Raw genomic sequence first — 23,550 nt, 5'->3', positions numbered from 1 at the left:
CCTGAATCGAGGGCATCCCAGAAGCAGCTCCCTCTCCCTCAATGCCACAAACATTTATTAAGTGATTTACTCTGAGGGTGGTTAGAGTTTTTGTTTCAGTGGGGAGAGGGTTATGATCAGGAAGAGGAAACGAAATCATGTTAGGGAGGTGGGTGAGTGGGTGAGAGAGGAGAATTGTCTGCCACAGACCTTTTCTTCAGCAATAAAGTCATCTTCCAACAGAGCCCTCCCCTTCTCACGGTCCCCCACCCCCACCCAGGTCCTCAGGGGCTCTGGTGGGATTCACCCCCGACACTCTCCACCATAGGGGAGGCAGCCAGCTTCAGCTATCTGTGGGATGGAGGGGCTGGGGAAGTAGGGCTAGGTGCCCAGACAGCCGCATGTGTAGGAGGGGATGTCCTCGGATGCCCTCCACCCGGCAGTCCCAGCTCTGACGTGGGTGCCCCCCCCTTCCCTGCCCAGATTAGTGGCAGCTTGGCCTGGCTGTCCGGGGCCGCCCTCCCCCGGTCCGGGGGCTGCTCCAGGGAGGGAGGCCTGGCTAGCCTGCCCAGGTAAGGGACTCTGAGGAAAGGGGTGAAGGTGGGTGGAGCTCCCAGATGCCCGTATGTATGTTTGTTTGTGTTTGTGCTTGTCTGCGTGGGGGTTGGTTCAGGTCTATGTCTGGGCACGCCTATGTTTTGGGTATTGGTCGGCTTGCCTTTGTATGTGTCCATCTGTGTATCACTTTTTCCTGGGTACTTGCTCCTTTATGTGTATTCCCACAGTGCTGCTCTGCTCTCGGGCCAAGAGGTGCCGACTGAAAGGCCCTGGGCTCTAGGGTTGGCCCAGGAGGGCTAGACTGGAAGCCAGGCTCGGCTGGGTGGGGCCGTGGAGGGGATTCGCTGCACTCCATCGCCCCTGCTTCCCAGCTTCTCTGGGAGCCTGTGCTGGGAAGGAGCAGTCAGAGTCAAAATGAGTCACAGACCTTGGGGAAAAATACCTGGCCTGACACCTAAGGGGGCCTGTCCTCACCCACGGCCGGCTCCGAGACGTGGAGCTTGGGACCCGGGCTTTCCCAGAGGGTCTCCGAAGGCTCAGGCCAGGTGCCTCCCCTCCCCCCCCCACGCCCCCACCCCCTGGCACTGTCTGGAACGCTGGGAGCCCATCAGGGACATGTGGAGATTCCCACCCTGCCAATACCACTGGCCAGATAGTGCCACCCTCTTGTACTCCCTGAAGCTCATCTCAGGCCAGGCAACTGAGGGGTGAGGGTGGGGATTGGGAACAGAGACTGGCCCAAGCCAGTCTGGGAGAAGAGGGACTGCCTCCAGACATGGAGGCTGTAATGCTGGATGAGAATCTACCTTAACAGAACACAGGCTCTGAATAACCCAGCTCCCTCTGGAGCTCTTCTTCCTGTTCAGTATCCTTTAACCCTCTAACTTCTTCCCTCTCCTGCCTCTCACCAGTCCTTATTAGGTTTCCTTCTTTCTGACAAGGATCTTCATTGATGAGGGCTCTTCTGGGTCCAGAGAAGGAAACCCCCTCCCTTCTTTACTCTCCCTTTCTTCCCCTTTCCTTTCCCCCACCCTGCCCCCCACCTAAATGAGGACAGTAGTCAGCTTGGTGGATCAGGGTTAGGTCCTAACATTATCTTGGAGATAGAGAGCTGTTCTCTCTTGAGTCAGATTTAAGGGAGGAGGGGATGGGGGATGGGTGCCCAGGTGAAGGGAGCCGCCTTTTGAGTTGGTGTATGTGTGTGAATCTGTCTGGCTGTCTGTGAACCTGGTTGTGCTTCTTGAACCACCCCCACAGAGGAACCTTGATGCTTCCTTGGGTGGAAGGGTACCTCACTTTCCCATTTCCTCTCCCATTCTTGGGTCCCTCCCTCTGAGCCACTCCCATCAACTGCTCTCCCCATATTCAGCCTAGAAGCCCAGGGAACATGGGGTAATGGAATAGAATCAGAGGATGCCATAGCTGGAAAGGCCCTCAGAAACCTACTCCAACCCCATCATTTTACAAATGAGGAAACTGAGACTCATGAAGAAGTTATGTGGTCCTTGGAGTATTTAATAGCAGGGTTTGGCTAAGGGAGAGAGTGGAAGGGGTGGGGGGTTAAGATGGAAAGGTGTCCTTAGGGGCAAAGGAAAAAAAGGGAGAGGGGAAAGATACGTACATCTGCATGACATAGACCCAGCCCCCAATGACACAGAACAGATGTTTCCCATCCTTGACCCCATGAGAACCTGACTGCTACTGCCAGCGATGACACTGCCCCTTCCTTTCATGCCTTACCCTGGAGGGGGGAGCCCCACCCCATGAATCCTGCCCAGCCCCTCCCGCCCTTTGCTCCAGTTCCCCAGCTTGGCACCTACTAGCGGGGTGCTGCCCGCCTGCCAGGCTCCGGGCCGGCCCACGGGAGGGTGGGGCCGCTGGGAAGCTGGCACGTTGCCCTGGGGGAGCCTCTCTCAGCAGGCGCCCGGGTGCCGCTGATGTGGGGGGAAGGGGGGAAACAAAGGACTTATTCTCTGGGTGCGCAGCCGGTGGCATCGCAGGGGCGTTGGCGGAAGCCCCCGGGGGCCAGGAGGGGGCAGGCCTGGGCGGGGCTGAGGAATCACGGGCTCCTGTTCCCCGCAGGGTGCAGGAGGAGTAAACCCGCGGAGCAGCTTTTCGGCTTCCCCACTTGCGCGTCCGGCGATGGCGATAGGAGGTCCTGCTGCGCTCTCCGTGCCGCTTGGTCTACACTAGCCGCGCAGCGCTGCGCTCCCGTGGAGCCGCCTTTCAGGGCACCCCGATCGCCCCCCCTACGACCCCTTCCCCTGGCCTCTCGGCCACGTCCCCCCACTCGACCTTTTAATCGGGGCGCCTTCTCCCCCCAGTCCAGCTTATTCTCCCCTCGGGGAGCCCGTTCCCCCCCCCTAGCCCAGCTCGCTCTCCCTCCGGGGAGCCCTCTTCCCCACTTTCGCCCAGCTCCCTCTCCCTCCGGGGGCGCCCGCTCCCCCCGGCTTAGCTCCCTCTATCCCCGGGGCACCCGCTCCCCAATCCCGGCCCGGCCCGGACCACCCAGAGGCGCAGCACGGAGTCTCGGCGGCCCATGGCGCAGCCCACAACCTCGGCTCAGAAGCTGGTGCGGCCCATCCGCGCAGTGTGCCGCATCCTGCAGATCCCGGAGTCTGACCCCTCCAACCTGCGGCCCTAGAGCGCCCCCGACGCTCGGGGGAGAGAGGGGGTGAGAGGAGCCCGCAGGCCCCAGAGGTGGCTCATGGGGAAGGCGCGTCCGGCAATTGCCAGGACCCCCGCTACCCTCGCGCCAGGTCCCAGCAGCACAGGTGAGTACTACCACTGGGACCGAGGAGAACCCGGGCATTTGGGCTCCAAGAGAGTACGGAACTGATCCGTCAAGTTGTCTTGGCCCCAGGTGCCTCTGTATAAAGTTGTTCGTTCCCCCGCAGCATTTTAAATTTAAATCTGCCCCCTAGAAAACCAGGGCCGTCCTCTTTCTGAAGTTCCCACCCGTCTTACTCTTTTTTTCTTTCTGCGGCATTGGGACCCCTACTCTGGACTGGTGTTGAATTCCCCTGGAAAGAGTGCCAGCCCGGTGTCACACTGTCATGCTAGTCTCAGTGACACCTGTCACACCAGTCTTGGTACTTCCCTGCTCCGCTTGGGAGTTTCCCTCTTTTCCCTACCTCTCTGTCTCTGACTAAGGGAATCTCTGTGTGTGTGTCTTCCTCTTCTAAAGGACATTATGACTTCCTGCAGTTGGGAAGACCTCACTTAAATAAGCAGGGATGTCTCTTAATTCCTTTCAGTTTAGGGCCTCCCTATGAAGATGGCTCAGCTTTTTCTAGGAGCAAGGACTCAACCTGAACTCAGGGGGAGATTCCAGACCCTATAAGCTGTTCTGGGCTTCCTGGGACTGAAGGAGAGCTAAATAGGATAATCTTAGAGGACCAAGAAGAATCATTTTCCACTGCATAGTACGCCAGGAGAGATGCCAAAATGCACCCTCAGCCCTAGGGTGCATTCCTCCCTAGTTATTTCTTTTAACCAGATAATATTCTTTTCATCCCCTGGAGGCTAGAATTCGATAATGGGAACCAAGCTAAACCTCAGTTTCCTTTTCTGTAAAATGAGAGGGTTAGAGGAGATAATTTCAGAGCTCCCTTGCAACTTTAAATATTATGCTATGGTCATGACTCAGACTCAAGATTTGAAAGCTGGACAAGACCTTGCAGACCATTTAGTTAAATTTCCTTAACTCTGAGACAGAAACTGAAAGTTACACACAACAAGATTTTAGAATTAGGACCCAAATCTGAGTCCTATTCTTAAGAGTTTTCCACAAAGGGTTTTAAAAGCCTTTTCTTCTAGGTTCTCATTTTTTCTTCTTTACCATGCTGGTGGAGAGAAAGTCCTAGGTTTCATCCCCTGATGATGTAGTGAAAAGAACATTAAATTTGGTAAAGAGATTCCAAGATAGGTCTGGAATCCAGTCTTTGCTGCTCACTACTCTCTGAAGTTCAGTGCCCTTCCTCTGTACAATGAGGTAGTTAGATCAGATGTTTTCCACTCTTAAATCTATTCTTTTCTGTTTCTCTTCTCCCAAATGTGTGCGACTGAAGAGGTCTGCCCAGTCCAATTAAATCCCAATCCCCTAAAAAGCATTTATTAAGTGTGGATTAGGTATAAGGCATTATGATAGGTGATGGGGATACAGGGATAAAGATGAAACTGTCCTGCTATTAATCATTTAATAGCTAAGTACATCAATATCAATTTGAGGAGGGAGAGATTGCTAATGACTAAGGGGGCCAGGAAAGACTTCCCATGGTGGGTAACACTTAAGATGAGTCTTGAATAAACCTTAGGATTCTAAGAGAAGAAGGTGAGGAGGGAGTGAATTCCAGTGAAGGGACACACAGCCTGTTCAAAGTCATGGAGGCCGGAGATGGAATGCTGAATTTGGGGAACAGCGAGTAGACCAGTTTGGCTGGAACAGAGAGTTCATGAAGGGGCGTAACATGAAATAAACCTGGAAAGGTAGGCTGATACCAGATTGGGAATGGCTTTAAAGGCTCAGCTGAAGAGTTTTAAATTTTATCTAGAGGCAATAGGGAATCATTGGAGATCCTTGAGCAAGGGAGGATGATGTGGTCAGTCTGATATACATGATCTGACTTTTTACTTATGATAATAGTGTAACATTTAAGTTTATAGGCTATTTTCCACCAATAACCCATCACAACTGTATACTAATAAATATGGACTAGACAGTTGGATTTAAAAAAAATAAGCAATTTTCCAACCAAGACAAAATAATCTATATCAGTGAATTATGTTTCTGTTTTCTGGCCAGATGAAACCGATGATACAAATGTTTAAAAGATGTTAAATGATACAAAAACAAGAATACATAGAGATCCCAACTTTACTTCTATTCCTACTGAAGCTTCCTGACTTTGGTGGAATAAAGCAGGGAATAAGGGGAGGAGTGAGAAGGAGAGGGAGGCTTCATATTGTTTCTTTACAGTGGGGGCATCAACATGTCCAGGGTGGGAAGCTTAGGGCAATGTGTGGGCAGGCAGCTTGATGCCCAGTTGTTGGCTTGTACTTGTCTTACCGGTTTGTGCTGCCTCAATGCCGCCAGGGTGGGGCAACAGAGATGCCCAGGCAATTCATCTGGGCCCATGCTTTGTTGGTTTCACCACAGGGAGCCCCTTTGTGAGAACCCCATGAGGGCAGACGCATCATGGAAAGCACACCCACCTATCTGCAAGACACCCCCACCTGGGAGAAGCCAGCATCAGAGAATGGCATCAGACAGGAGCCAGGCACCTTGCCACGGGGTCCACACTATGGACCTCTGTGCCTGGGGGATCCTGCTCCCTTTTGGAGAGGAACCCTGAGCACCCCAGACTCTTGGTTTCCACATGGTTTACCCCATGGCCCAAATGACCCAATTCCATTCTTGGGGGGCGAGGGACCCCGTAATGGTGAGGGAAAGACTGGATGGTTGGGGGCCAAAGAGGGGCTGCGATGGAAGGAAGCAATGCTAGCCCACCAGCTGGCACTCTGTGGGCAGCCATGCCCACCCCGTCATAACCTCCTGCCCCCAGAGCAAGGTGGCAGCCATCCCAAGAATGACCCATTGGCTTTCCGGCCCTTACATTGCCCCTTCCTTCTGGAGACCAAGATCCTAGAGAGGACCCCCTTCTGGGTGCCTGCCTGCCTGCCTCCTTACTTGGTGCCCAGCCAGCCCCACGATCGGCCTTCTGACTGGCCCCTAGCTCCTATTCCTTGGGCATACCTGGGGACCCAGCCCAAGAGTCCTCCTGTTTTCAGCTCAGGAAGCAAGGTAAGGACATGAAAGTCTGGAGAACACCCAGAGGGAATTCACACTGGGGAGGCTGTAAAGAAGGAAAGAAACAGTTGATTCTCTTTGCTCAGTGAAAGCTCTTCTCCAGAAGAATTCCATTCAGTTCAACAAGTGTTTATTGAGTGTGGAATCTTCCCAAATAAGCACCAGATTAAAGATGTTTTAACGCAAAGATCTGGCCTAGGTTCCCAAGGTCAATTTCACATTAACTGTCCTCCATAAATCATTCCTTCTTTCCCCCAGGTCCACTCACCCCTATTTCATCTCTCTCAGTTAAGAGCCAAAGCCAGTGCCCAGCTTATCCCTTTCTTCTCCCTTTAGGGCTTTTATCACAAAGATCTAGGCATACCTCGCCTGGCAAAAGAGATGTTGACCACTGCTGAACCTGGGTTGTTGGGCGTAGCCCCTGGTGGGCATCTTCAGAGAGCTGGGGAGATGGATCGGTCCCTACCCTATCAAAAGGATGGGGAGCCAGGGGCCAATGGGCACCAGAACCTTTGTCCACTTTTGGGGGGGTGCCCAGATATACTCGGCAGCCGGACCCTCTGGCCTACTCACTCCCCAGGTTTGGTTCATGCTCTTGGAAGTTCCTGGGTAGTGCCTCGAAATGGGAACCTCAGAAACCCCCAACCAGGGCCATCCTCTGGGTCAGAGTGCCCTTCCCCAGGACAGTCTGTCAGTCAGGTGGACTGCTGTTCATCCCATCTGCCTGCTGGAGATGGGAGTCATAGCCACTGTGGAAGGTGCCAGGAAGGCACAGAAGGTGGTACTAGTGGGACAGCTGGGTCCACTGAAGAAGTCGGCAAGCTTCCTGGGCCTGGGGCCTGTCCCCCAAGCCACCCTACCAAGCTCAAGAAGACCTGGCTCACTCGGCATTCCGAGCAATTTGGATGTTTGACTGGGTGCCCAGGGGAGGAGGTGGGCCCAACCACACAGGTTGGGTCCCTCAAGAGGGAGGGAAGTCCTGAGATGGGGGGAGCAGCGGGTAGTCCAGCCCCTAAGCGTCCAGCTGACTCCTTCCCGGACAGTGAGGGACAGGGGACTGGGAGTTGGCAGGAAGCTTTGGAACCACCACTTGGAAGCAAGGCCGAGATGGCGGAACATGATGGCTGGAGAGGTAAGGAGGTTGATGAGCTGGGCATGAATGGCAACTGGGGTACCTGGGACTTGGGGAATCGGGGCAAGGGCTGAAGGGTGAGGCTTGGGGTGGGATTCTGGCCCTGTCCCACACTCAAGAGGTCCTTTTCCAGTTGATAACTCCTCGACGTCTAGAATGTTTTTTTCCACCTGGATACTTTTGAGATTTTGCAGTCTCTCAACTTGGGGCAAACTGCTGCCCACTTCTGGAATCTTTTTTCTTGTTTACCTGCTGCCCTTTTGGGACTGGCATCCTACTTCAGCACTAGTTGGGTGCTTTGCCATGGAAAAGAAGGGAGCAGAACAGCTCTGACGGAGCTCCTTCCAAGTCACCTCAGATGAGTCTCTGCTGACCCATGCTCTCTGAGCTAAGAACTGTTTCTTCTTTTGCCCAGTTGGATCATGGACCCCAAGCTGGGACTCGGTGTGCTTTTGACTAATTGGGCCATTATGCCATTGCCCCAGCTCTCTGATATCTCATCAGCTGATGTCTCCCCAGGCTTCACCTGGGGAATAATTAGATCTGCTGTCCTCTTCATCTCTTTTCCTGGACTGTTAGATCTCAGTGAGTTGGGTGGAACTATTTTGCCTTTTGGATTTATATGCCTGAGATGAGCCTGTCCCAGCTCCTTCACTGTCTGGATCGCCGTGCCAGGATTGGACTCTTCTAGACCTCTCAGATCCCCAAGCCGAGGCTGCTTCTATTTTGAAGTCCCTCATGGGATTTCTCACAACTGTGGTAGCCCGAGTTGGGACTGTCCTATCATCTTACCCTACCGGTGGTTGCCTTGGAATTCTTACATCACTCTGGGGACGGTGTTACTCTGCCTACAATTGGAACCGTCCAGCTCCTTAGCAGGCTGGATCACTATCCCTTAGCAGAGTCCTGGACCCAGAACACCAGCCCTCCTCCCCCAGTCTCTGTGTAGTCATTTGTCTGTGAGCCATTTCAGTTGGTTTGAGAATCACTGCTCATAGAACCTTGGGCTAGGGAGGGCCGTGAGCACTAGAGCTGTAGGCTGGGAAAGGGGCTGACGGGTGCTATTAATGGAGGCTGCAAATGGCAGATCAGAGGGGAGTCCTGACAGGATGCATTATCTCCTCAGGATTCCTGGGCAGCAGGCCTGGCCTTGATGGACTTGAACTCCAGAGTGTGCCTTGTACAGAGCTCCCAGCAGGAATGCCCCGTTGCCAGAGCTGTGCCCTTGGGGAAAGGGAAGATACAGGGAAGGCTTGCCGCTTTATGAACGTGCGAAAGTGAGTCTTTGCCAATCCCTCACCCCCAGTTTCCTTAGCAAGACTTCTGTGTTCTGGGAATCCCCTTCTTCCTGGCTCTGGGCACCCACTCCAGTTCTGCACAGACTCTCACCCATGGTTCCTCTTTGCTTCTCCAGGTTACCTTCAAGTGGAACAAGGATGGAGGAAGGTGAAACCAGCCAGACTGAGGAGGGCAGAGGCCGCAGGCCCGGGCCAGACACCAAGTTGAGTGTGCATCTTGCCAAGTACCTGCTGAATAGTCTCGGGGACAGATTCTGTAGACTACTGAGGAGGGAACGGGAGGCCCTTGCCTGGGCTTTGGAGGAAGGTAAGCAAGAATTAAAGTCTCTGGAACCATTTACTGGAAGACACTAAGAATAATCAGTCAAACAACAAGCTTAAGATGAATTGTAGTGAGCAAGAGGGAAGCAAGGTTACCTTGTATCTATTCTTATATGTACTCTGTATTTATATTTTATATATACAATACCTATTTATGCACATGTTATTTCCTGCATTAGAATGTAAGCTCCTTGAGGGTAGGAACTGTTTATCTTTTTTCCTTTGTATCCCAAGGCTTAACAAAGTCCCTGGCACATAGTAGGTACTTAATAAATAGATATATCTAAGCCTATACCTAATATGTGGCTACAATTTAAGTAGAGTTATAATTTCAGTAGATCCTAACAATTCTGGGAGGTAGATGCCCTTATCGTCCCCATTTTATTGATGAAGAAATTAAAGCAAACAGAAGTAAAACTGCTAGTAAGGGTCTGAGGCTGAATTTGAATTCAGGTCTTGCTGATTCCTGCCCAGTGCTCTATCTACTGTATTCTCTAGCTGCCTAAATGAATACTATGTATCTTAGGGAGGAAAGTTACTGGAATAGCTGGGGAGATCAGGAGTAAAGGCTTTACGTAGAAGGTGGTGGTTGAGTTGGATCTCCAGTGGAGGCTTCAGGGGGTCTTCGTTGGTTCTTGTCCATTAAACCCCTACCTCTTTCCATATAGAGTTTGTCTACTTATATTTTGTATTATAGTCGCACAACCAGTCCATAACTGATGGGAGAAAGAGGTGGGGATTTTAGTGAATTGCTAGGAACTTGGTATGGTTTAGCAATGTGATGATGGTAGCAGACAAACCATCTGTCACAATTCTAAGCTGCCCTGAGAGGAGCCCAGCATCCAGAACAAGAAAGGTCACAATCCTACTGTATCCAGCGCCATTCAGAACACATCTAGGATATCAGGTTTCCTTCTGGGTGCCGCATTTTGGGAAGCGTACTGCTAGGCTCAAGCAAATACAGAAGAGATGACTAGTTGTGAGAGCATGTCCAAGAGGATTGGCTGAGGGAACCAGGGGGTGTTAAGCCTAGAGAAAAGAATACTTTGGGAAGACATGATAATAATCTTTAAGTATTTGAAAGCTCCTGTAGAAGTGGGATTAAATGTGTTCCATTTCCCTCATAAGGTGAACTACAATCAGTGGATAGAGTGACAGAGGCAGATTTAGTACAACAGAAGGAAGAATTTCCTAATAATCAGCTGCCTCAAAAATTGAATGAGGATACTTCAGGAGATAGTAAATTTCACTTTACTGGAAGCCTTCAAGTAGAGTCTAGCTGGCCATTTGTAGAGGATGTATAGAGGGGTTCATTCACTGGATGGAATGACCAGTTTGATGTCACAGTATTATTCTTCTATAAAGATGTATATGCCCCCTTCCCCTATTTCCATTTATTGTTCACTTGTACCATTTATAACATTGCTCCTGTTGAACTTCCCTAATATTGTTTTGTATCTTTTAGGGAAACTAATTAAGGAGAGGTGGTTAAGTGGCTCAATGGCTCTCACACTGCGTTTGGAGTCAGGAAGACTTATTCTTCCTCTGTGCTCTCACTCTGAGCACTTCATTTACTCTTTCAGTGTCCAACTTCAAACTGGGCAGTTGCTCATCTACATTAGTTAAAGGAATTTTGCTCACTGAACAAATCATAGATCTAAACAAAATAATAACAACAATGATGATCTTAAATGGGACCTATCTATACTCTTTTTTGTAGCCTTTTCAAGGTCATTAGTGCAGAACTGACCTCATAGCTGATATTCAGTTAATACTTACAGAGGAAAGGGAGGGGAAGGAGTGAACAAATAAATGACTGAACAAAAAGATGTTGGAGGAGGAAAGGTTGGGAAAAAGTATTTATATAGTGGCCACTATGTATTAGCAATGTGTTAAATGCTTTTCAAATAGTATCTTATTTGGTCCTCACAACAAACTTGGGAAATAGGTATTATTATTATCCTCTCTTTATAGGTGGGGAAACTGAGACAAACAGAGGTTAAATGATCACATAAGTAGTTTGAAATGGGATTTGAGATCAGTTCTTCTGTTGAGTTTGGGATAAATATCAAAGACTGATCCAGGGGTCAGTGAGAAATGATTAAGAATTGGTTGGTAGATGCAAAATTTTTGAGCTGTTGAGCTGTCTTTATTTGTACTTGAACCTAGGCATTATTTTCTGGCTGGAGGGACAGCTAGTCAGTGCAGTGGATCAAGCGATGAACCTGGAGCCAGGAGGATCTGAGTTCAAATGTGATTGCAGACTTTTAACTAGCTGTGTGACCCTGAGCAAGTCACACCTGTTTGCCTCAGTTTCCTATCTGTCAGATGAGCTGAAGAAAGGAATGGGAAATGGAGTTTGCCAACAAAACAAAACAAATGAGGTCATACAGTGTTGTTCACAACTGAAACAACTCAACTGGAGTAATTAATTGGAGAGGTTAGGCAAAGCATGGTGGAAAGAAGATTAGATTTGTGAGTTTTTTGATGTAAGATCAAGTCTTGGATCTGAGACTTAATTATCTGTGACCTTGAAGCAAATCATTAAATCCCTATGAGTTTCATTTTCCCCACCTATAAAATAGATGTGGAGGAGGATGGGAGGAAGTGGAGGAAGATGGGATAATATGCATCTGCCTGCTTCATAAGGCTATTCTGAGGATTAAGTGAGATAATCCATGTAAAATATGTGTTAGACTCTAAAATTATATGTAAATGACACCTTTGTTAGACATGGCAAGAACAAGTTACTCTTTGTAGGGATTAAAGAAGTCCCTTTAACCATGTTGATCATTATTAATCAACAGAGCTATATCAAGTGCCTACCACATGCTAGGTACTGGAGTTTTAAGATAAAAATGTAATAATCCCTGCCCTCAAGGAGATTCTATTCTAGTCACTGAGAGAACATTTATACAGACAAATAAAAATAGAATAAATACAAAATAAATACAAATAATTTTGAGGAGGAAGGATGCAATCAGCTGAGAGTGGTGAAGATTGGAAGATGCTTCAAGTAGAATGTGAACCTGGAAGGAAGGAAGCTTTTTCCCTTTAATTCCTTGGAGACATAAAGGGCTTTAGAAATAGAAGGTAGTCTGATTACTTCCTTCCTTCCCCTACTCCTCCACCAGGTTTATGGTTTACCTTCATTCGTTGGGAAGGGTGAGATTAGGACCAAAACATCCCTACTCCTATCCTTGTTCACCTCTGAGGCCGAGTTCTTTGGCCAGCTACTAAGTTCTTTGGTTTTTGTGCCCATTTTCTCTGCAGTGGGGGAACCCATCCTTGCCCCAATCCCATGGGAGGATCCCAAAGCACCAAGATCCTGTAGCCGCTGCTACCGTGGACTCTTCAACACACATTGGGGCTGCCCTCACTGCTGCTACAGGCTCTGTCTGGCCTGTGGCCATGTGGGGAGGGCTAGGGATACCACAGGTATGAAGTGAATGCTTGCCTGGGAGTCCCGAAGGAGGAGGGATGGGAAGACAAGATCTGGGCCAAGTTTAAGCCCCTCGCCCAGTCCTGGCCTCCATCTAGCACCATCTGAAGTAGCTATAGACAGACAAACAGCCCTATCAGGGAGTGAGTCTGTGACTAAATCCAATTAAACCTTACTCTCAGCATATCTTTGCTTAGATTTCTAAAAGCTGACTTTTATGACTTGTTCTTTTTTTTTTTTTTTTTTTTTTTTTTTTTTTTTTTTGCTCCTTGGACCTCTAACCTCTCTGTTCCCACCTCAACAGGCCCTCAGGAGCAGCCCCCGGAGAAGTGTGCCCATAGCACTGGGCACGATGCCCACTCTCTTATGCTGACCCAGTTCGTTCCCAGTCAGGGTAAGCCAACTGGGGTGCAGGCTACTTATGGCAGGAACCGGAGGCACACCAGCTCAATAGCAGGAGGAGGACTCCTTTCTTTCTGCCTCCTGAATCCCACGTGCCCTGCTCCCTGGCACCTCCTGGTTTTCAAGGATGAGAGGGATAGGGAAGGAAACAGCTCCTTTGCTACTCTTGAATGTCTGCTTTCTTCCCAGTCCTAAGGGGTAACTTTCCTTCCTTCTCTCACTCCCACAGCTCTGGCAGAGCTGAGCACCAAAATGCACCAAGTCCGGGCCAAATTTGACATCCGAGGGCACTGCCCTTGCCAGGCTGATGCTCGAGTGTGGGCTCCTGGGGATAGAGGACAAAAGGTAAGAGATAAAAAGAGGAAATAGGGATGGCGGAGGAGAGCCCTAAGGGACCTTGGGGGAGAGGTGGGGCAGCTGTTTCTGAGTGAGCTCCAAACATTTTAACAACTTTTCTTGGTACCCAGCACCAGGTTGCATGAATACCCTAAAGGAGTCACCGTTATCCTTGGTGACAGTGACAAGAACTGGGCGAAAACAGTCTTTTTGAGTGGTGTTCTGGGCTGGGGGTTTGAAGGATACAGGAAAGAAACTTTGTTATACACCTCCCTCCCTGCTCACCCCCTTGCTTACTTCTAAAGTTTTCATTCATTTGGGGGTGGGTGGGGCTGGCTTTGACAGAAGGAGACAATAGAGAAAATTCCTCCAACTCCACAATCCTCTTGCAATGGTGATGCACACAGAACCAAGGAAATCAAAGAAGGTGCGTCCTCCTTGCCTCAGCTCTTGTGAGAACCTGGGGAAGGGGTCTGGCCAGGGCAGAGTGGGGGAGAGGGCTTTCTCCTAACTGAAGCTCCAGAGTTAGGAGGTCCATGAGGACCACTAGACATAGAAATGGGGCATAGGCACAGTAGAGCTGCTTTAGGATGCATGTGGGGCAGTCCTTGGGAAGTGAGGAGTGAATTTATAGAGAAGAGAAATGTGTGTGTGTGTGTGTGTGTGTGTGTGTGTGTGTGTGTGTACTTGGTGGATCTTTCTAGAGGACCCCTACAATTCTAGTTGTTCTTTCCACAGAAGCCACAGACGCCACTGAAACTCCAGGAGAAACTCCAGGAGAAACCCCAGGAGGCCGGGGATCCCTGCCCTGCCCCTCCCTGTGTGAACTCCTTGCTTCCACAGCTGTTAAACTCTGCCTGGGCCATGAGAGAATCCACATGGCCTTTGCCCCTGTGACCCCAGCTCTGCCCAATGTGAGTGCCTGGGGAGAAGATCTCAGGCCTTGGGGGACCATTGCTTTAGTCATGGGCTCAGTCAGATTTCTCTCCACTCACTTGACGTCAATCTCCATGTTTTTGTTGTTGTTTTATTTTTTTAATAATAGCATTCTATATTCAAAATACACACAAAGATAATTTTCAGCACTCACCCTTGCAAATTTTTCTTCTTCCCTTCCCCGTCTACCTTGCTCCCCTAGACAGCGAGTAATCCAATATATGTTAAATATGTGCAATTTTTCCAGACATATTCCCACATTTATCATGCAGTCTGAATGTTGACAGAAGCTTTGTCTCATCTAAATTTAGCCAGTCGTGTGCACTGAGGAGGTGCTTAATAAGTGTTTGGCATTGCATTAGAGCAGAAGAGGTAGGTGAGGAAATGTGTTGACCCCTATCCCATGGTCTGTAGGATGATCGGATTACTAACATTCTGGATAGCATCATCGCCCAGGTGGTGGAGAGGAAGATTCAGGAGAAGGCGCTAGGTCCAGGGCTGCGGAAGGGACTCGGCCTGCCCAGCCCTGCCACTCCACGCGGCCTGCCTTCTCGGGGAGCCCTGCTGTGGCTTCAGGAGCCCCAGCCCCAGCACAACTTCCATCTCTTCCAGGAACACTGGAGACAGGGTCAGGTGAGACCTTACTCCTGGTACCATCCCCCAGTGCCCCAGCTCCTTACAGACAAGGGGCACCTTTTTCCAGATCTGTCCTTTTCCTTACACCCACACAAATAAGTCCTATAACTATGGCCCTTCTAATTCTCCCCATCACAGCCCGTGCTGGTATCTGGACTACAGAGAACACTTCAGAGCAGTCTCTGGGGGCCAGAAGCCCTTGGGTCACTGGGGGGAAAGGTGCAGGCCCTGAGCCTTCTTGGGCCTCCCCGGTCCACCGAGCTGGGCAGCACAGCTTTTTGGAAGGGTTTCTCCCGACCAGAGGGTGAGTAATCTTGGATTTCCCAAAGGGAGAGAGTCCTGGAAATAAGGGCGAGGATTCAGATGGGGGGAATGTGGTAGAGTGGAGAGATTCCTGAACATCCAGGAAACACTCTTGTTAGCCATTTCTTTGCTGTGTGGCTTTGGCATTGAGCCTTCAAATCCTTAAATGCCAAATGAGATGTCCATGGACAAATTACACCAAATCCGTCAGGTTTCTCCTATCATAGAAACTAAGAGTGGCTGGGCCTGATGAATCCTTGGATGAGAAACTAACTGGGAATATAAGGTGCTGTAGATTAAGGGAGAAGCAGCTTGGTAGAGTGGATGGAAAACTGGCCTCAGAATCAAGATCTACCCTGTCTCTGGTGTATGCTGACTGTGTGACTCTGGACAAGTCACTTCACTTTGCAGTGCCCCCGGCAAGTGTCTAAAGCTCTGAGTTGTAGAAGAGCTCCCAATCTTTGTTATTGGAGGGAGTTTCCTCCGTGAGGAACATGCTTTGTTAACATAAAGCATGATAATATCTATGATGATAGGAATAGGAAAAAAGATACACCTAGGGATAGGGATGGATATTTTGAAGCCAAAAAAGAAAGGGGGAGGAAAAGAGGAAGGGAAGTGAGAGACAGGCAGACAAATAAAGACAGAGAGAGAAGGAGAGACAAAGAAAAGAGTAAATAGACAGAGAGGAGAGGAGAGAGATACACAGAGAGGTAGAAAAGAAGGGAAGGAGAGAGAGAATAAGAGAGAAAAAGAAAAAGAGAGATACACAGAGAGAAAGGAGACAGAGAAAGAAAAATACAGAGAGAAAAAGAAAGACATATACACACAGAGCGTGCGCGCGCACACACACACACACACACACACACAGAAGAGAGAGAGAGAGACAGAAACAGATGGACAGACATAAAGACAGAGACAGATAGACAGAGACAGAGATAGAGAGAGGTAGAGAAAGAGACAGAGAGACAAAGAGAGAGTCAGAGAGAGATAAAGAGAGACACAGAGAGAAAGACAGAGACGGAGAGACAGAGAGACAGAGAAAGAGCGAGAGTGAGAGAGAGAGCTGTTCCCCTTTAAAAAAAAAAAAGGCACCAGACTATTCAGACTGAGTCCTACCTCTTAGACTAATAACCTCTTTCTCTTTTAGCTCGTCCAAAGCTAGAAAGTGGGTCCCTCCTTCTTTTGCATAGAAATCTAGGCGAGCCAGAGTCCGGCAGGTGTGTATCGGCAGAGGAGCCAGTTTTATCTCTCCTCCACCCTCCCCTATATTGGCCCTTGCCTGAGCCTTTCCCCTCCTGGCTCCTCCTGCCCATTCTTCATTCTCAGACTTGTCTTTTTGGTGCTTGCATGTAGTCTCTTAGTAGAGAGTGCTTAGGGTAAAAATTGTGGGTGTAATGAAGCCCTTCCTCTCCCCTTCTGCAGAACAGAGAACCTGGCTGCTAGCCTGCCCCTCCCAGAATATTGTACCAGCCATGGGAAACTCAACCTGGCTTCTTACTTCCCTCCCATCCCTACCCTCTGCCAGCTGGAGCCACAACTCTGTGCCTCTTATGGTGAGTATCTAGGATCCCTTTGCCCACAGTCCCATCGGCTACAACTTCTTCCTTATGCCCTGTAGCTCTTCATGCCCTCCCAGCATCATTTACAGCTGTGTCCCCAAGCCTTAGTTCTGGGCCCTGTTGGGAATCCTTGCCTGGATTCTGGCAAATTCAGAGATTCTAGTTTTCACATCCATGACTTTTCTGTGCCCAGGTTCCCATGCCCATCACAATTAAAGGTCTAACTCCAGCCCCATTTCCCTGGGTCAGGTGCTACAGTCTGGAATTGCCTTGTGCTCTTAACCTTCGCCCACCCCTCCCCATGCCAGGTGTGAGCCCACAGCACGGGCACCTGGGGACCAAGAATCTGTGCGTGGAGGTGACAGACCTCATCAGTGTCCTGGTCCATGCAGAAGCGCCAGTACCTACTTGGCACCGGGCACAGAAAGGTATATATCCATAGATGGAATGAGGTGGTGGGAGGAAACAGAGAAGTAAAGGGTGGACTCATCTCCAACCCCAACCCCAACATCCTTTTCTCTCCTCTTAGAACTCCTGACATGCCTGGAAGGTGAGGGGCTGTGGTCCCCAGGTAGCCAGGTGGGCGCTGTGTGGCATGTGTTTCGGGCACAGGACGCCCAGCGCATTTGTCGCTTTCTCCAGATGGTGAGGAAGGTGGGAGAGGAGCTGAATAGCCCCTTCCTACTTCATCCCACTCCAATAAATCTCTCCTTCTGGGTTTCATTCCAAACTTCTAAAATCTCTTTTCTAGCCTTCCATTTCTCTACAATCCACAAATATAAGGTCAAATAATCAGTGCATCAGCATCAGCAAGCATTAGTTATGAAATTTCTGGTGCCAGTCACTGTCCTAGGTTCTAAGAATACAAAGACAGAAATGAAACAGTTCTTGCTTTCAAGAAGCTGACAATCTATTGGAAAAGATAACATGTATATATACACAAAATAAGTGTAAGATGATTTGTGGGGATCAGGAAAAGCTTTATGTATAAAGCAGAGTTTGATCTAGGTTTTGAAAAAAATAGAGTTTCTTGAAGGTGAAGATGAGAATAAAGTACATTGTAAACATGGGGCAGTTACAGGGCAAAAAGACACAGACATAGGAGATGAACTAAAGTTTGTGAGCAACAGCAAGAAGGCTGAATTATACTGTAATTAAAAAGGAGTAAGGTATAAGATCAGAAGTAGGTTGAGGCTAGCATGCAAAGAGCTTTAAATGCCAATAAGAGGGGCCCTAAGCAACACAATGTATCTTTCAAGCAACAGGCAATGATACAAGGTGGTATATGAGTTGGTACTATGTTATATGGTAGTATCAGCATTTAGAAAGGGAGGTCACTGAGCACCAGAATATTCAGTCAAGAGTTTGTGAAAGAGTGTTCCCCAATTTCCTTTTAGGATCTGTTTTTTAATTTTTGTTTTGTCCCTAATGTGTCCTTAGTTCCCCCCTCTCCTAATGCACTATTTCTAGTAGTAGCTCACTAGCACTTTCTCTAGGTTGACAACTAGTTAACATGGCAGAATCTTCTCCTAGAGCCTTTGATGAGTTCTCAAATGAGACAAAGGGAGGGTGCCTCTGCAGGGTAATGCCCATCCTAACTTGGGAATGAGGTTAATGTGAATATTGTGGCAGTGACTGGGAGAGGCTTTCTGAAGGAAGTAGTCTTGGAGATGCTTCTAGATAAAGTGACTAAAGGAAATAGCTTGAAGGAAAAATCACAAAATCAGTGTTAGTATTTGAATAAAATGTGGAGGCAGGTATAGGAGAGAGCCCAGGGAATGAAGAGATGCTTGGAGGAAGTGAGAAATTAGGGGAGATTGCTTCAGTATTCAAGAAAGGGGCAGTTCTCTAGAAGAGGAAGGTTTTAGCCAAAAAATCTTTTATCATTTATCATGAACATATTCCTATATATATGTATGTATTATCCATATATAAAAATATACATGTAAACACACATATATCTATACACACATACATGTGTGGGTCTATATAATGACACACACAAATCAACATACCCTTTCTGGGGTTAATCCCCCCAGGGGTGCTAATCTGTGATCTAAGACAATTCTGGGTAACCCAATTGTGTGTAACTAAGGATACAGGACTCCCCTATGGAGTCATATACACCATAGGCAGACTTTTGGTAAACTTAAGATTCTAATCTAAACTCTAGTGTAGACCTGAATTCCTAGAGAAGCTGTAGATGCAAATAGGTTTTGTGGAAATCTCTGTACTGTATTTCCCTGGAACCTCTCATGAATCTAGGAGTTATGGGGTACATTCAAAGGCTCTCTTGAAGATAGAAATAGGTCTTCTGGGAATGGAGAGGGGAGAGATTTCAGGCAAAAGGGGTGGCTGGTGGAGAGGGAAGTCTTCATCTAGCTTTTGAGCTGCCTAAAATGTCAGCTCCAGGTAGAAAAATCCACAGGGAATAAGAGAATTTAGAGATAATAATGATAATAAAAATGATCTAACATTATGAGAAGGACCTTCGTAAACCTCTAAGAATCTAACTTTCTTATTTTGCAAATGTGGAAACTCAAGTCCAGACAGGTAGTATCTGCCCAATGTTATATTGGTAGTAAATGATAGAATCGGGATATGAACTTAGGTTCTCTGACTCCAAATCTAGCACTTCTGGAAGTCTGTGAAAAGCTTTACACATATCCTTTCATTTGTACCTCATCACAACCCTCTGAAGAAGCTAATACTAGGATTATTATCCTAATTTTACAGGGGGGAAAAATACAGGCAGAGGAAGGTAAATTATTTGCTTATGGTCACATAGCTTCTTAAGTGTCAGAGATGGGATTTAAACCAAGGTTTTCTTGCCTCCTTGTCTAAAACCTTATCTGTTATTTCCAGCTGCCTCTCAACAAAGATATAAAATTATTAAAAGTTTCAGGAAAGAAACTTTTAAATGGAGGATTCTAATTAGGTGACTACCAAGGAGGAATGCAATTCATTTCAACCAATCAATCAATGGGCACTTATTAAGCACCTAATATGGGACAGATACTGTAGATACAGCAACAGAAATGAACTAGACTTGTTTTTGTGAAGTACCAGTTCTATTGCGTAAACTCAATAAGTACAATACAGGTGTTTGCATGCCCCGGTCTTAAACTGGAGTCAGTGGTGGGAAAAGGCTATCAGACTCAGTCCTTGCCCTCCAAGGAATGTGTAATCACAGAGGGACCTTAAAGGCTATCTATTTCAACCCACCTGAACCAATATTCCATCTCTGATGTCCCCACCAAGGGATCATGTAGCCTTGGCTTGCACATGTGCATGTTGAGGACCCCATATCTTGAAAAGGTAACCCAATCTAGGTGAAGTGGCAGGACCCACATATAGAGAGAGGTAAAATAGAATAAAATATAAGGCAGTTACTATTCCCTACCCACAGATACCCTTAGAGCTCTGAGTAGAAGGAAGGATCCCTGTGGATGCTAATTGGTTTGCATAGATAAAGAGAAAGGTGGAAGCTTAGAGTGTTAGTCGGGATACGGTTGACACTGGATAGGGTGCTCAACTGGAAGACTTGACCTCAGACATTTACTGGCTGTATGACTCTGAACAAGTCACTTACCTGCTGTCTGCCTTAGATGGGGAAACTGCCTTTCCCTATCTGTAAAATGCCTCTCAGGATGGTTGTGAAGATTGAGTCAGATAACATATTTCATAAATGCTTTTAGGAGGGCCTTACAGCCATTTATCATGAGAGAATTAGGGACTTAAACTGTGTACATTACCCATTTCTCTTCAGTCCCATAACTTCATGCCAACCTGGGCAGCCCTCAGCTTCTTGCCTTTCTTTGCTTCCCCAGCAGTCTCAGGTCTAAGGATGCTTCACTCTGGGGCTGTATTGTTCGTCACCATCTCTTTTTCCTTTCCAATCTCAGACCCTTTTACTCTTTTCCAAGTGATTAAGTCCCCTGAGGGATCCAGGCTTGGGTAAAAACTACATTTATAGCATCTTCTTAGCAGCCCTGGCCTTTGTTAGTTGGTGGGGTGGGAGGCAGGGAAGAGGCAACACACCTAAGTGAGCTCCTGATTCTCTGAGCTTCCTCAGAGCTCTAACTATAGAGCCTCTGTTTTTCCTTATTAGGTGTGCCCCTCTGGAGCAGGCACCCTGGATCCAGGATCCCCTGGCAGCTGCTATTTGGACACTGCTCTTCGTCGACGCCTTCGCGAGGAGTGGGGTGTGAGCGGCTGGACCCTTCTGCAAGCCCCTGGCGAGGCGGTGCTGGTGCCCGCCGGGGCCCCTCACCAGGTTTGGGCAGGCAGGGGCAAGATTGACTACTCGGGATAATAATTAATCCCTGACCTTTGCCTAAACTCTACACTTTTCAAACTGCTTTCCTAACCTACACAAAAATTGATCATGTATTAGGGTATAAAAATCTCAAAATCAAATGCAGAAAGACAAATAGCAAATGTATCTTTTTCAGATCATGATGCAATAAAAATTACATGTAATAAAGGGCCAGGGAAAAACAGACCAAAAATTAATTGGAAACAAAATAATCTAATCCTAAAGAATGAGTGGGTGAAACAACAAATCATAGAAACAATTGATGATTTCATTCAAGAGAATGACAATAATGATACAATATACCAAAATTTAGGGGATGAAATAGAAAATGAAATAGAAAAAAAAATAGAGAAAGAAATCAATGAATTGGGCATGCAACTAAAAAGGCTGGGGAAAAAAAAACAAATTAAACCCCCCAATTAAATACAAATTTGGAAATCTGAAAATAAAAGTGGAGATTAATAAAATTGAAAGGAAGAAAACTATTGAACTAAAAGTGCTTTCCTAGACAATATCTCATTTGATCCTAAGGATTACTTTTAGGAAGTAAGCAGACCAATCACAATATTTCCATTCTAACGTTTAGGAAACAGAGTGACTTACTCAAGAATACAGCAAGTGATTAGGAAAGGAGGGGTGGGAATCTAGATCCACATTTTGTAATTCTTTAAATGCTGTATAGAGTCAGAACTGTGAAAATGGGGGGCAGCATAGCTTATTAGGGAAATTGCTATGTATCACAGAGTGGCATCTCTCTGAAGGGGCTTCCCTGATGGGCTCAGCGCCCTTTCTACCATATACCTTACTTGAAGATGGTACTAGTACCGTAACAAGCCCCTTGTCATGTTCAAACCCATACCATGGTCTTTGTCCCTAAGAGCAAAGTTCAGAGAGTAGGAGGGGGCATCAGAGGAGTGTTTACCTAGAACCTGAGGACCAAAGGGCATGCCATTTTGTGTCCTCTCTCTCTCTCTCTCCCTTTTTCCCTCCCTCCCTCCTTCCTCTCTCTCTCCCTCTCCCTCTCTATCTCTGTTTCTGTCTCTCTGTGCATCTCTATCTCTCTCCCTCCATCCTTCCCTCTTTCCTTCTCTCTTCCTCCCTCCCTTCTCTCCTCCTTCCTTTTCTCTCTCTCTCTCTCTCTCTCTCTCTCTCTCTCTCTCTTTCTCTCTCTGTCTTTGTGTATATGTGTCTGTCCCTGTCTCTCTTCCTTTCTCCTTCCCCTCCCTCTCTCTCTCCTCTCTCTTTCCTTCTTTCTCTCTCTCTCTGTTTCTTTCTCTCCCTCCCTCCCTCTCCCTTTCTTTCCCCTTCTCTTCCTTCCTCCTTCCCTCCCTTCCTCCCCTTTCTCTTTTCTTCATATCCCTCTCCTTCCTGGCACAGGTGCAGGGTTTGGTGAACTCGGTCAGCGTCAACCAGTATTTCCTGTCTCCTGAGACCATCGGCCTCTCCATCCAGCTCTGCCACCAGGCATCCAACCTGCCTCCTGATGCCCGCCAGGTTTATAGCCAGGTGAGAGTCTCAATTGGGGTATTGGGGAACTGCTGATTATGGGGAAGATGGCATCTTATGTATTTGACCCATGCCAAGGAAGCCTTTGGCTGTGAGTAGGGGTTATAAGGGAATTCCTGGGTGGAGGAAGCTACATGCCAGAACCAGTTATGAGCAGCACTTGATACATCCTCCTCTTTTCTGTCTCTCATAGATGGATTGGGCCATATTTCAAGCGGTGAAGGAGGCTGTGGGAACTTTACATGATTCTAAATAGGGGGAACCCAGTCATTTAGGGTGGGAGGGGAAGCACGGATAAGACAAAGCAAACACCAGCATGCTACCTGGGTGTTTGCCCCAGCAACTCGCCCCTGGTCATCAATTGGGGAAAATGCTAAACATCCTGGGAATGAACCTCATGGGCATCTCTCTGGTCACAAGCAGGGCATGATCTCCCAAAGTGTCCTGCCTTGCAAACTACAACAATATGCAGAGTATTGCTGATGCTTGTGTGTGCTCTGATACCACTCTCCTCATTCATCCAATGCTGTCACTGAATGAGGGCTCAGCTCTTGTGATGTGTGTTTTCCCTCTTCCTCTAGTACCTAGTCTCAAATGCCCACAGGGATCCCAGAACAAGGAAAACAGTCCTTCCCAGCTACTTGGGTGAACTTGGGAAATCAGTCTGACTTAATTAAACTATGTCACTGCCTTCTTGCCCTCAGCACTCCACTTTTGCCCAATTTCTCTGTCCTGTCTTCCCATCCTATATGAATTCCCTGGGGAAATCCCTCCCATCATCACCTTTTGCCAAACGGGCACTGTGAGGTAACAGGAATCTTCCTGATTCCTATTGCCTTCATAGAGGGGCTAAGAGGGCAGGGGATTAGATGGGGGTGAGGGATACTCCAGAGCTTGCAGGGTCTGCTGGCGGGACCATAGTCTGGGTGACACTGCCCCTCCTTTCCTTGTGAGTTTGAGTATCCATTAAAGTTTGTGTTGTTTTGTGAATACTTTCTGTGTGGTTGATGTT

General features: G+C 47.9%; 1 protein-coding gene across 7 annotated transcripts; it reads left to right on the top strand.

The window, feature by feature from the left end:
* Window positions 1-469: 469 nt before the first annotated feature.
* HR (HR lysine demethylase and nuclear receptor corepressor) lies at window positions 470-23,530 on the top strand. Of its 7 annotated transcripts, none has more exons than XM_051975685.1 (20): window positions 3,187-3,311; window positions 4,854-5,025; window positions 5,696-6,340; window positions 6,683-7,478; window positions 8,605-8,755; window positions 8,893-9,083; window positions 12,371-12,535; window positions 12,844-12,933; window positions 13,171-13,286; window positions 13,623-13,704; window positions 14,016-14,191; window positions 14,628-14,846; window positions 14,988-15,153; window positions 16,303-16,372; window positions 16,578-16,708; window positions 17,023-17,142; window positions 17,244-17,359; window positions 20,826-20,990; window positions 22,410-22,538; window positions 22,732-23,530. In XM_051975685.1, the coding sequence occupies exons 3-20, from the start codon at window positions 5,735-5,737 to the stop codon at window positions 22,792-22,794; spliced, it is 3,552 nt and encodes a 1,183-aa protein (XP_051831645.1). In that variant the 5' UTR covers window positions 3,187-3,311; window positions 4,854-5,025; window positions 5,696-5,734; the 3' UTR covers window positions 22,795-23,530. The 7 variants fall into 7 exon arrangements, 4 of the variants coding, with proteins under 4 accessions (XP_051831645.1, XP_051831643.1, XP_051831644.1 ...); XM_051975683.1 differs by having other exon boundaries at window positions 17,244-17,368; XR_007950354.1 differs by lacking the exon at window positions 17,244-17,359.
* Window positions 23,531-23,550: the final 20 nt, after the last annotated feature.

This window comes from Antechinus flavipes, chromosome 2 (genome assembly GCF_016432865.1).
Source record: "Antechinus flavipes isolate AdamAnt ecotype Samford, QLD, Australia chromosome 2, AdamAnt_v2, whole genome shotgun sequence".
NCBI lineage: Eukaryota > Metazoa > Chordata > Mammalia > Dasyuromorphia > Dasyuridae > Antechinus > Antechinus flavipes.
Note: the sequence above shows the minus strand (reverse complement) of the source record. Positions and strands in the feature narration are given on the sequence as shown.